The sequence below is a fragment of the Corythoichthys intestinalis genome, chromosome 8 (genome assembly GCF_030265065.1).
Source record: "Corythoichthys intestinalis isolate RoL2023-P3 chromosome 8, ASM3026506v1, whole genome shotgun sequence".
In the NCBI taxonomy this organism is placed as follows: domain Eukaryota; kingdom Metazoa; phylum Chordata; class Actinopteri; order Syngnathiformes; family Syngnathidae; genus Corythoichthys; species Corythoichthys intestinalis.
Genome location: NC_080402.1, coordinates 55522651 through 55536883, shown reverse-complemented (window position 1 = coordinate 55536883; position 14233 = coordinate 55522651). Strand labels below are relative to the sequence as shown.

The 14233-nt window shown below is 37.9% G+C and overlaps 1 protein-coding gene across 1 annotated transcript; it reads right to left on the bottom strand.

Annotated features, from left to right (window-relative positions):
* Positions 1-4582: 4582 nt before the first annotated feature.
* On the bottom strand, positions 4583-13795 carry LOC130919866 (fibroblast growth factor 20-like). Its single transcript, XM_057842487.1, has 3 exons — positions 13066-13795; positions 7697-7800; positions 4583-5725 (listed from the first exon to the last, which is right to left on the bottom strand). The coding sequence occupies exons 1-3, from the start codon at positions 13376-13378 to the stop codon at positions 5480-5482; spliced, it is 663 nt and encodes a 220-aa protein (XP_057698470.1). The 5' UTR covers positions 13379-13795; the 3' UTR covers positions 4583-5479.
* Positions 13796-14233: the final 438 nt, after the last annotated feature.

The following is a 14233-nucleotide window of genomic DNA, read 5'->3' as shown; positions in this document are numbered from 1 at the left end:
ATTGCGAAAAATTTAAATTCCAGAAGCAATTAAATATAACTTGAAAAATCTTAAACGTCAGAAGGAAAAGACACTTGTGACATGCTAAAAAAAGTTAATGGAAGCTACTGTGTTTCAAATGAACCTTTATGTTTAAAAAACATTGGGAAAATATATATATGGCGGAAAACACAGACAAGACTGAAAAAGCAGTTTCTGCTCTTGCACTCCTCTTTAAAATAAACTGCTGTATTTTAAGCCAAAAGAACTGTTGTGTTCTATAGAACAATATGTCTATATGCTACCATAGCAGATTCATGGCACTTTAAGCTCCTATTTTTAATTTGTCCATTTTATGCTGGAATCCCCCGTTTACAGACGTCGTGCAACCGCTTTTTTTTTTTGACCTAGCCATAAAAAATGGGTAGGTAATTATATTTATTATTAAAAATGTCTGTCATTTTTAGCATAGAATCATTAATTGATGTCTAATATTTCGTTTGGAAAAAAAATCAACTTTAAAAAATCATTCATCCGCATGTTTTAAACTTTTAAACAAATTACGTCACAATGAAAAAAATGGTGTCTGTAAATAAGTCACGGATATCTACCTCATAACTATCGCTCAATTGTATGTTTTTGTTACTGTTGCATTTTCCCAGTTATTTAAGATAAATTATTGATCCAAACAAAGAACAATTGAAAAAAAAAAAAACGTTTAAAAGGGTAAATATATGAAAAACAAAATCTCGACCACTCCTTGATGTCTGTGATTTCTGCATCGCGACCCATGTTATATTATTACCATGTTTCACCCATAAGATCCCCTAATAAAAGCATGGTTTCAGTTTGTGCATGTCTGTGGGCCATTTGAAGACTTACAAATAATAAAAACATACAAAACAGAACCTATTGCTGCTTTATCGACCTTTATCGACGTGACAATGTTGGTCTTCTGTGATTTTGAACATACTGTGTGTTGGAATCTGCCCCTGATAAACTCTTAATCCATCCATTCATCTATTTATGATCAATTTCTAACATTGGAATTCCCGTGAATATTAATCACTCCAATCTTATTTTTAGGATTTATTTATGTCCATTATCTTCATGCAAAGTTTTAATGACTGAGCTCTTGACCTCATCCCGTAATATCAAACCTAAAATAAAATAGAAATACACAGTGAAAAAAATTAAAAAAAAACAGCCACTAAATGTGGATAGGTGTCAGACTGTAGCTACTGTATAACCACTGTATTTTTTCCACATCAGAACATCATAAATCATATTAAAAATGAACTAGAAAATGTCATTTCTGGAGTAATTGCGATGGCAACTTCGCCGTGGTGGTGGCTATATCGGGTCACTTCCTGTTGATTTTGAGCAGTGTTGTTAATCTTTAAAAGTAATCATTATAGTTACAAATTACTTCTCCCAAAATGTAATTGAGTTAGTAACTCAGTTACCTCGTCGTAAGAGTAATTAGTTACTCAGCAAAGTAACTGACGTTACGTTTCATGTTGTACACATTATTACATTCTGTAACATCTTTCACATCAAAAATGTTTATTTTCACTAAATGGGAAAATGGAAATGGAAAAAATGGAACTTATATTTTTTATTCCAAAAAAATAAGAAAAAAAACATAGGTCACACTTTTTACATTTTTTTTTTTTATTTCTCCTATATCAAGAGTGTAACGGTATTCATACAGTGGTATGAAAAAGTATCTGAACCTTTTGGAATTTCTCGCATTTCTGCATAAAATCACCATCGAATGTGATCTGATCTTTGTCAAAATCACACAGATGAAAAAACAGTGTCTGCTTTAACTAAAACCAACCAAACATTTATAGGTTTTCATATTTGAAGAGGATAGTATGCAAACAATGACAGAAGGGGGAAAATATGTAAGTGAACCATCACATTTAATATTTTCACTTTGGCAGCAATACCTTCAACCAGACGCTTCCTGTAGCTGCAGATCAGTGCAGCACATCGATCAGAACTATGCTCGCCCCATTCTTCTCTACAAAACTGCTGTAGTTCAGTCCGATTCCTGGGATGTCTGGCATGAATCGCTGTCTTTAGGTCATGCCACAGTATCTCTATGGGGTCCAAGTCTGGTCTTTGACTTGGCCACTCGAGAACGTGTATTTTCTTCTTCTGAAACCAACCTGAAGTTTATTTACTTCTGTGTTTTGGATCATTGCCTTGTTGCAGCATCCGTCCTATTTGTAGCTTAAACTGTCTGACAGACGGCCTCAGGTTTTCCTGCAAAACGTCCTGATATACTTTTGAATCCATTCTTCCATTAATGATTCCAAGTTGTCCAGGCCCTGAGGCAGCAAAACAGCCCCAAATCATGATGCTCCTCCACCAGGCTTCACGCTGGGGATGAGGTGTTGATGTTGCGGAGCTATTCCATTTTTGGTATTGTGTGTTACTCCCAAACAATTCAACTTTGGTTTCATCAGTCCACAAAATATTTTGGCAAAACTTCTATGGAGTGTCGAAGTGCCTTTTTGCAAACATTAAACAAGCAACAATGTTCTTTTAGACACCAGTGGCTTCCTCCATTGGGAGCTCCAATGAACACCATTCTTGGCCATAGGTTTAAATATAGTTGATGTGTGCATAGAGATATTGGACTGTGCCAGTGATTTATGTAAGTCTGTAGCAGACACTTCATGGTTCTTTTTTACCTTTCTGAGTATTCTGCGCTGAACTCTTAGCGTCATCTTTGGTGGACAGCCACTCCTTGGGAGAGAAGCAACAGTGCCAAACTCTCTCCATTTGCAGACATCTTCTCTGTCGGTTCATGAACATCAAGACTTTTAGAGATGGTTTTGTATCCTTTCCCAGGTTTATACAAATCAGCAATCCTTTATCGCAGGTCCTGCGATGATGCACATCAGACAAAGCTTCTCTTTAAGACAATTCTTACCAGATGTGTGTTTTACAGTGGGCGGGGCAGCTTTAAACCACCCATCAGTGATTGGGCACAAGGGGGAGGGGGGGCACAAAGTATTAAGTGTGATGGTTCACTTACCTTTTTTCCCCTTCTGTCATTGTTTGCATGCCATCTTGATTAAAATATGAAAACTTATAAATGTTTGGGTGGTTTTAGTTAAAGCAGACACTGTTTTTACATCTGTGTTATTTTTGAAAAAGATCAAAACACATTTGATGGTGATTTTATAGAAAAATGCGAGAAATTCCAAAAGGTTCAGATACTTTTTCATTCCACTTCACATATAAGACATGTTTTCTTTTTCCGTTTTTCCCCCATTGTATAATTATATAAAAAAAAAAAACTTGCATGTATATTTTAACAAATGTTTTTCATGTTGTTTCCTGCAGTTGCAACTGTAATAATTATATATATGTGTATATATATATATATATTTATATATCCCCCATATATATATTTATATATATATATATGTATATATATAGATATATATATATAATTATTTATTTACAGATAAGACTGAAAAAGCAATTTTTGCTCTTGCACCCCTCTTTAAAAGAAACTATTTTAAGCCAAAAGAACTGTTCGGACAGAACAATATGTCTATAAACTGCCACAGCAGATTCATGGCGCATTAAGCCCCCGAACTACTTTTAATCTGTCCGTTTTACCCTGAAAACCCCCGTTTACAGACGTCGCGCAACCGCTTGTTTCAACCCATCCAGAAAATGTAGGTTATTAATTACATTCATTATTTAAAATCTCTGTCATTTTTTGCTTAGAATCATTAATTGATTGAATATTTTGTTTAAAAAAAAAAAAAAAAAGAACACAAAAATTATTCACTCGCATATTTTAAACTTTTAAACAAATTACGTCACAATGAAAAAAAAAATGGTGTCTGTAAAAAGTCACGGATATCTACCTCATAACTATGGCTTAAGTGTTTTTTTTTTTTTTTTGTTACTATCGCATTTTCTCTTATATGTTAGAAGATAAATAATCGATCCAAACAAAGAAAAAATGAAAAACAACATTTAAAAGGGTAAATATATGAAAAAGAACAGCTCGACCACTCCGCGACCCTTGTTATATTACCATGTTTAACCCATAAAATCCTAAAAAAATCCAGCTGTGGCCATTCAAAGCTGTGTCTTGACACTCAGTGATACAGGCTACTAGAGTTTTTGGATCAAAACAAGGTAAGTACGCGATAATATCTCATTAAAGTCACGGCGTCTTTAATTCTGCTCTCGCGTGCTCTCACCTCCAGATAAGGTTTTGCTGTTTAAAAAATTTTTTTTTTTTTTAGAAATGCCCTCCTGTTCAAAATTCTTCCCCCAGAAAATTGAGATTTTAAGCTTTCCAATAATGTATCACACATGCATATCAGACAATTTTAAAAGTTGGCCAAATTGGGGGTCTCAGAGGCAGAATTTCAAGTCACCTGAGTGTTTTCATGATTGAATATCATAATTATTACATTTGCAGTGCTTAAAAAACATGCATTGAAATATAAATATTTAAGGTTTTTTCTGTTAAATCTGAATAAATAGAACACCCCCCCCCCCCAAAAAAAAAAAATAATAATAATAATAATGTACTTCACGAATTTTTGATTTCACTGTATCAGGATCACTGTAAATCTAAAATGAATTGAAGATGCCAACATTATTCAGCAAAAAGAAACGTAAAACAGCAGAGAAAGAAGTACTCTTTTTTTTTATTTCATGTCACACCTGTAAAAATATATTTTCAAAATAAATATAAGAAATAAATATACTGTTTGTCCCCCATCATAAATAATAGAATCTGTTAAATCCTGCTCGTTTTTGACTGTAATCAGCGAGCGAACAGCACAACTCCTTCACTGGGGTGTAGTACGAGGGTTTGGAAATCCATACAAATTTGCAAATATCTCTCTCTTTTCCGCATTACACATTTTCTGAGCATGATCAGGATCTTTCAGATGGCTTCAACTCCCTTTTACAGAGCAAACACGGCTGCTTTCCAGTGCATAAAACTACCCTTTTCTGTAAACCGGCCATACAGTATAGTGGGTTACACATTTTAGAAAGTGGTTTACTTAGCAGCTTCAGTAGTGTACAGCATAGAAGAAAGTATCCTGTAATGAAACAGAAAAGCCACAGCAGAAAAGAAAATCTATAATCTGCTTATTCATCTCAACTCGTCTTCGTTCGTTTACACATGCAGATTTGGAAAAGCAGGTAGCATGGAATTTAAGGGATATCCATCTTGGCTGCTGAAGCCACTGCATATGCAATTAATGAGATCATACGTGGGGGTAGTATTATCCCAGATGTTCCCTGGTGCTTTTCTGTTAAACTCCCTTGCAAAGTGGTTCAAAGATGGTCGCTATACTTCCACTGTGCCAGCAATCGCGAGACTAGATTTGGTCCGTTTCTTTTCATCCCTTTTGAATCCTCCATCCCCTCCAAAAATTGGGACATCTTCAGTGCGTGTTGATCACTTTTGAGCTCAGTTTTGACGCACATTGGTTAGGCCTCAGCTCTGTCCGAGTATATCCCTGTACAGTTCTGGTACTCTGTCTGGATCCACAGGCCTCGGTAGGAAGTGCGTGAACCTCTGATGTCGCCTTGATCTTGTTCCATCTCGCGGTGTACCGTCTTTGTTAAGCGCAACAAAGTAAAATGCTCCTTTTTCTCCGTGCCTGTAGATGTTGGATGAGTACGTGTTGTACCAGTTCTCCTCAAATTGCTCCCGAAATACACTTTCTGCCGATAGCTTTTGCTGCAAGTAAAAAAAAATTCAGGTCAGCAGTCTTGAATGTGCAGAGGAGGGTAGTAACATGTTATATTTACATTTAATGTACTTCTAAGAGTAGTTTTACAAAGCCATACATTTTACTTTTACTTGAGTAGATTTGTGAAGAAACGCTACTCTCACTCACTTTACTTTTTTGCCAGTGACGCCAACAGTAGCGTTACCAGTTTCACCAATGAGACGTGGCAACAGTAATCACAACACCCCATTATAACAATCAGACTCAAGCTTGCTGTTCTATGATTTTGCCGGCCTGTTCAATCACGTGGCATCTTTAAAGCACTGTAAGAAATAACTATTTCACGTGGAGTGCTGCCCTCAAAATGACTCGAACGCGCTTATTTTTCCCAGATTTTATTGGGCACCGACAGACAACGGAAAACCGGAGGTATGATCCATTTGATTTTATAATAGGAATTATTAAGGAATTAGGACTTAAAACTATTTTCTCCACTAGAGGGCATTCATGCTCTTTGGACAAATGATGCTTCAGTTTTGTTGATTTTTTTTCTCTCGCCAGAATTTTTTATTTTTCTATGGCTTAATGTGTTTATATAATAGACTATAGTACAGTATAATAATCACTGTTCATATAAACTTTGTGCTAAGAATAAAAAAAATACCATTTAAAAAAATACTAATAATCAAACGTCATAAGCAGTTACTCACAATGTTACTCATTAATTGAGGTTTTTTTTTTTTTTTTTTTCACCAAATACTTTTTTTACTTGTACTTGAGTACATTTCTTGGATGACTACTTTGACTTTAGTAATATTACTCTGAAGTAATGTTACTTTTATTTGAGTACAATTTTATGCTACTCTACCTATCTCCGAGAATGTGACGCTACGTAGTTAACTCTAGAGCAGTGGTCCCCAACCACCGGTCGCATTTTGCTACTGGGCCGCAGAGAAATAAGTAGGTAATTTGTTAATGACTGCAATCCGGCCTGTGACTCTTGACACATCAATATCCCTGTCTACGCTATAGACTAATCCGAGTAAAGATTTGTATAGATCGCCATCTAGTGGTTAGCCGTAATTACTAGGGTGTTTAAGGTCAGCGCCAGTCAATGTAAACAGTAACTTTAGCTGCTGTTGGTAGTGTGCTGCGGGCGCCGAGATCTTTGGACAGCTTTTTTACGGGGAAAAGGCCACCTGCTAAGCCAGAAGATGAGCCTACAACCAAGTCCATTCTTCATAATATGTGGCTAAAAGCTAGCAAACGAGGCAACAAAAGCGAATTCACTGAGAGCATCATAGCTCATGGAAAACCGTTTTGCTAAGCTAAGAAACCTTTCACGATTGGAGAACTCATTATGCTTGCGACCACGGATATTTGCCGACAAGTTTTAGGAGAGGCCGCTGTTTTAAAAAAAGGTTGATTCAGTGTATGGTGAGTGATATTTTCCCTGCACTTAATATTCATTTTTAGCTTCGACGTGTTATTTTATATTTACTGTCGTGAATAAAAGGCCCACTTTACACCGGCCCGTGGTGCAAAAAAAAGTTTGGGGACAACTGCTCTAGAGTAGGGCTCCCCAAACTACGGCCCGCCTCCACATTTGGTCCGGCCCCCTGAACAATACCAGAGAGCATTTTGATTTTTTTTTTTTTTTCTCAATAGTGTTATTTATTTCCTGGCCTTTTTCTGTGAAGAACTCAGAGAGGTTTATTTGGTTATTATCTATTTAATTAATAGTTCATTAATTATTATTTATTATTATTATATTACATTATATTATTATTTTTATTTTATTTACTTTTAAATTTTTACATTTAGGCACTCTTGCAATCGTCACACTTTTTCTGTTACAAACTGACCCCGGCCCCTCATCAGAGAAGGGAAAAGTTATGTGGCCCACAAAGGAAAAAGTTTGGGGACCTCTGCTCTAGAGAGTCAGTTACTGGTAAACTAATCTGAATTTCTGTACTCACCGATCCATAAAGTTCTCCTTTGCTATTCATTGAGAGATAAAGGCCACTGTCCACACCCCTGATGCTCACCAGTCCAACAGCCAGACTGATAAACTCCAAAATACCTGCACACATATGACACACCACATGGATATTTTCAACTGGAAAATCATCATCCCTTAGTTTGTGATGAAGTTAAATTACTAACTTTCATGTCTATTGGTTCAGGTGATACAATGTTCGGTTTAAACCTTTGTTTTCAAAAACTACTTAAACATTTTGAAGTGCAGGTCCCTTTGTTAAAAAAAACGGATCGCCATCCAGAATGAGTCCACTTCTGGGTGTCACGAAGGGGACGGAGGGACCAGTTTTGTATCGCAGAGACAGTGCTTTATTGATGTTGACAGGCAAAGAAAACAAGTCAAGCGGTAATGGACAGTTGACATGCTAGCGTATGCTGGAACGCTGACGGCCTGACACTGAATGCTATTTGTTTGTGCCTTATATACTGTTCTCAGTTGTTCTTTGTGACATATTAAGGAGCGCACAGTCCCTATGATGGAAACCTTTGTGATGCATGAGTGTGATGCAATATGGTGGCACATGACAGAACAGACTTTGTGATGGAAGCCTGATGCATTATCAGGCAATATGCTAGCTATGAGTGCACGTTGAGCGCACATGACACTGAGTGACACTGGAGCACTAACTCGAACTAAAATATTGTAACATAAAAGTGATATCGGAAAAAAGTTATGAAAAAGAATTTGAGATGTCCAAGGACCAATCTACATCTGAGGCATACTAGACTACCCCAAGACTTTGAACCAAGGTACTCTCTTCAAATTCTGATGTGTGATTTCATTTCACAGATTTTTTTTTCTTTTCATGTCAGTTCATGTTCATGCCAGTGTCCGCCTGAAGTAGACCCATTCTTGGATACCTCCCCGTTTTTTAAATAAAGGAACTTGCACTCTGAAGCCACCACCTTGCATTACTGTAATACACACAATGCAAACAATGATCCAAATGAGGGACGGCTAGCTTGACTTCGTTCTTCCTTGGGGAGGCTGGCCTGACCGCAGTAGTTTTGCTGGTTAGCAAGTTCGCACATTTTAATGTTATGCTAACTCTTGATGCAGGTTAAACTTTCAGTAGCAAAATTAGTGGTGTTTCCCCAACCTCCACAATATTGACGTCTTTTTACAAACTTACTTACTTACTCCTGCTGGGCCAAAAAAAAAAAAAAACCTTCTAATATCCCTCCTCTTCGAAGGGGGCGGAGGAGGCGGCGGCATATTGTCGACATGAATCTGTCTTGGCTCTGTGTGAGTGACTGTGTGTCTATGTGGTGGTGGGTTTTTTTTTGGGGGGGGGGGGGGGGGGGATCATTAGCCAATCAAACGTGCATTTGAGGGGGAGAAAATGGACCGGCACATTCACCAAGTGAAAACGGATAAAGTCCGAACATAATGAAAAAAAATCACTTAATAACGGTAGGGTCTATTCTACCCTTACAACATATGGGAAGACAATCTACATTTATTATACTGTATAACTGAACTAATGTAAAATGCAAAATCAGGTTGCTTAAAAGTTGGTGGGGACAATTTGAACATCCTGAAAAGTTGGTAATGTTATGTCCCTACCGACCCTATGAAAACCTACGCCCTTGATGTAAAGCACAGCTGCGACTCGAACGGTGTACACACAAGTCTTTGTGCCTGTCAATTGCGCAGACTTGGTAGTACACTGCAAACTTGTAACCTCTTAATCAGATTATTTTTTCTTAAATCTAATCACATAATTTTCTCCATTCTATTTTGAGAGTCAAAGACTAGTTAACAGATTAATATGTCAGATTATTCGATTTACTTTAAGTAAATATTACTATTATTTCTTATTAAGCCCATATATCTAAAAGTTGGTCATTTATCACCTAAATCAAGAAAGATTTGCTTCCAAATTATATTTTGAAGAATATCTATTCTTGAATTAAGAACATTTCTGACAAACTCGCTTTTTTTTTGTTTAAATGTAGTAATTTATTGCTTAAAATAAAAATGTTAAGCTTATTTCAGCTAGCTATTTTTGTTATTTCAAGAAGTCTAAGTAAAATGTACTTGAAGCACTGGCAGATATTTTTACTTATTTCTAGTAGATTTACACTGAAAACAAGGGAACGTAACTAGTTTTTCTCTGTGTTGTTGATGATGACACATGATCACTTTGCATGCCAAGCAGCTATTGCTATTTGCCTGCTCCAAAAACATGAGAGTGGGCCAATAGCCTCGCTTAACCAATGCCGGGGCAGCTTTTTCATATGGAGGAAAGACAAACCAGGAGAAATGGTGGCGGTCTGGAAATATGTCAGCACAGAATTTCCGTCGATTACAATCAATGGCTGCATGGAAGATTTGCGGCTTGAAAGTTTCAAGAGGTGGAGTGAAATCGGCCAGTTTCAATACCTCGAACCTGATAAAACTTTTGAAGACGAAACATGTGAACGAACACAAAGAGTTTGAGGCTGCAACAGCAGGACTGCTGTCCAGAGGAAGGGGGCTGGACCAGAGCAACAATCCCTGGTCAGTTCACTTTGTGTACTTTATGATTTTATGATTTGAATTTATTGTCATTGTCATCATCATCATCATCATCATCATCATCATCAAAATCAAAAAACTTTTATTGTCTTTTACCGAAAGAAATGCCACAGTAATTTGAGACCTGTTTCCAAAGTAGGGTTGCCATCTTTCAAAAATATAGAAATAAGGGCCCCCCTGCCCCACAGGCGACGAAAAAAAGGGACATCGCCAAAACTCCTAAAATGCATAGTTTCAATATAGAGCGCAACTTTTTAATCTCAATTCGGAACGATTCCTTATTTCAAAGGGCGGGTGGCAAGCCAATAAAAGTGCTATGGAAGCAAGCTAAGCTAAAAGGCAAGTCTGTGTTGCTGCTGGTGCATAGAGAGGGAGGCTAATAGAGAGACAGGATGCAGTGGTCAATTATTATTACTTATAATTTCATGAAAGTTGGCTGTTTGGCCTTTGAGAGCCAAAACAATAATGATAACAGATCATGCTCAATTTCTCCCAGAAAATGATTGCAATTACCAATGCTTTGGTAGTAATATCTTCATTTAAAAAACACAAAGGACAATGATTTTTTTTTTTTAATCATTATCATTTTACACAAAACAGGACAGCATGGACTTGTTTGGATGTTAGTCGAGGTTCTTTATCCACCATCCACACAATTTTCGTTGAAATCATCGATTTTTCTTTTCCGTCCACATCTAGGGAGGTTAGCCACAGTGCCATGGGCTTTCCACTTATTGATGACACTGTGCACGGTAGACACAGGAACATTCAGGTCTTTGGAGATGGACTTGTAGCCTTGAGATTGCCCACGCTTCCTCACAGTTTTGCTTATCAAGTCTTCAGATAGTACTTTGGTCTTCTTTCTTTTCTCTATGCTCGATGTTCGATGCTCCATGCTCGATGGTACACACAAGGACACAGGATAGAGGTTGAGTCAACTTTAATCCATTTTAACTGGCTGCAAGTGTGATTTAGTTATTGCCACCCGATGTTGTGTGCCACAGGTAAGTCCCAGGTGCTGTTAATTACACAAATCAGAGAAGCATCACATTTTTTTTTTCAAAGGGTGCCAATACTTTTGCCCAGCCCATTTTTGAAGTTTTCTGTAAATGATAATGATTAGATTTTTTTTTTTTTTTTGTCATTCTCTTTTGTGTTTTTTCACTGCAAGCAAAATAAAATGAATATATTACTACCAAAGCATTTGTAATTGCAATCATTTTCTAGGAGAAATTGAGCATTATCTTACAGAATTGCATGGGTGCCAATATTTTTGGCCAGCATTATATACATACATATATAAATTTCAAACAAAGTGGTATCGGTATGGTATCAGTGTCAGCCTATATTCCACAGCCAGGTATCGGTATCAAGGCCAAAAAATGGTATCGGTTTAACACTTGTGTGAAGTCATGACCTACATGAGTGTTCTATTAAAAAAAACATAAAACTGTAATCCTAAATTGATCTACCTACTGAAGAAAAGTTAAAAGTCCCTTGCCAAATGTAGCAAGTTCCAGAACAGTTTAATCAAAAATTTGTTCATTTAATATACTGTATAATTGAGCCGCATCATAGTTCAAAGAGGCGCATGCGACTTCGGAGCTGTGGGTTCCTGACCCCTGAGTTAGACCCATTGGAATATGAAAAAGTGAGGTTATACGTCTGGAATGGCCTCTGGCACAAAGTCACATTTGGACCTCGGGAGAATGGAATTAAGTGCCGGATGAGTTACTACCTCAGAGCTGCAAAATAAATCTTTAAGCGGCCTACTTTGATGTAAACGATAAAGCTTTTGATCATCTTTATAACCCAGGAGGTAATGAAGATCTTTCAATCTATGTGCAAACAAAACACCCCCGTGCGCATTCTTCAAATATAAAGTACATTTTGCACCACGGACACTTGGCTTTTACAGCTTGGAAACATACTTGCCTTTTGCTTTAGTCAAACAGTTAGTGGAGACTATTAGTCAGCCTTATGTGATACAAATGGACCCTTATGGACCCCATTACTGGCAGCGGAGCTCAATATATTGCAGCAGCTGTCGTCACAGTGGTACAGTGCTACATCTAGGCTTATTATTAGTACTTCAATATACAGGGGGGGGGGGGGGGGGGGCATAGATGTTATCAGTAATAGCCTCAATATAAAATGTTTGTTTATAGGTTTATGTGCTCTATATGTGTGCTTGTGTGGGTTTCCTGCAGTTGCTCCAGTTTGGCTCGAAATTGTTCTTAAATGTGTGAATGGTTGTGCTATATGTGTCCTGTGATGCTGGTGAACGGTCCGAACAATATAGTTCACTTCTCAGCTCCAGCTTCACTCGCGACGGTGATGAGAAAATAATCTGTATGGAAAATGGATCGGTTGTGTTGTACTGGTGTATTACTAAAATTTGGATTAGCCACACAGTCAGAGTATCTGACAATGATGCAGTGCCGTTCTCTGCCAGTGCAGTAGAGTTGTTAATTTGATGGATATCAATTCGCCCAAGTGCTGATGTGTGGTTATCAAAAAGTTGTGCATGGTGCTAAAATTACAATCGTATAAATAGTTGTAGCATGTGTGTGCATGTGATTCCTTTCACCAAACTAATGGGGATAATTTTGGGGAGGCAAATAGCTCATATAGGAGCAAGTTTAACATAAATATAGCAGTTACATCGTTGAACAGATGCGAAGAGTCCTTGAGCCAGGCAGTTTCTCCAGTGGTACGTCCATCAAATATAATATCAAAGTGAAAATTCAATTTACCCTTCAGAAATGACAATAACGCATTCCTCACCAAATCTGCTGTGGTCTTCCCTAGTGCCCTGCACGGAACCATCAGGGTGGATTTCCAGGTGGAAGCCGGTCCTGCAGTAAAGCTGTCGCCGCCTCAGAATCCCCTTCAGGTGGCTGAGATCCGCTAAGCTCCGGGACAGGCGTTCCGACGACATCAGGTGCTCCTGCTGCTGTTGTTGCACGAGTCCGCTCACCGCGTTGTATTCCACCGCTCCCGCCGAGGTGAGAAGGAAATGAGCACCTCCCGCGGAGCCAAAGCTGTCCAGATATCCGTTGAAGATCCCAACCTCAGCTGCTGCCGCCGCTGCCCCCATCACAGTGAAAACGAACGAACCGATCGGGCTTACAAAACCCAAAGTGGAGATCCGTAAAACAAAAAGTAAAAGTTCCCGCGCAGCTAATGAGCTTTGAACAACCGTGTCCCGTCTCCTGTCTGCGATGCAGTTTATCAGCGCATCATCATCATCATCATCACTACCATCGTCATCTCTTCGGCAGTGCGCTACCTCTCCTCGGGAAACTCCTCTCTGCACATTAGCGGACTTCCTCGCTTTCGCCTCCTCCTCCCTAATTCACTTCTTACTTGCTGCACGATCTCCTGCTCAAGAATGGAAAGCACAGGACGCAGCAACTGACGTCTATATAATGCACTCAGGGGTAACCTACACTCTCCCGAGTTGTCATTTTATGCAAATGAGCTTGGATCTCCTCCTTTATGGCGTATTTTTGCCCTGCCCCTTCAATGACAGCACCTCTGAGCACTATCATGATGCATTGGCACTTGCTTGGCCTAAAATTAATGTTTGCGTGTACACTGGAAATAAATGTTGAATTTACGGTCAAATACCGGCAGTTGAGGTTGTCAGAGTCATATACACTAAAATATGATAAGTTGACTTTAAAAAAAAAAAAAAAAAGAAAGAAAGAAAGAAAGAAAGAAAAGAAAGAAAATGTCATTTTCTTTATGTGGCTTACATTTATTAGATGCACTTTAATTGATTATTTCAAGTTTTAAGGACTCAAATTTACTTTAATAATTGGATTATAATAAATTGTTTATTTTGAGTTTGAAGTATTCAAATTAACTTGAATGAATTAGATAACAGTAATTTACTTATTGTGAGCTTCTAGTACTGAAGTGATACCTTAATTAGCTTTAGTGCTGCTCA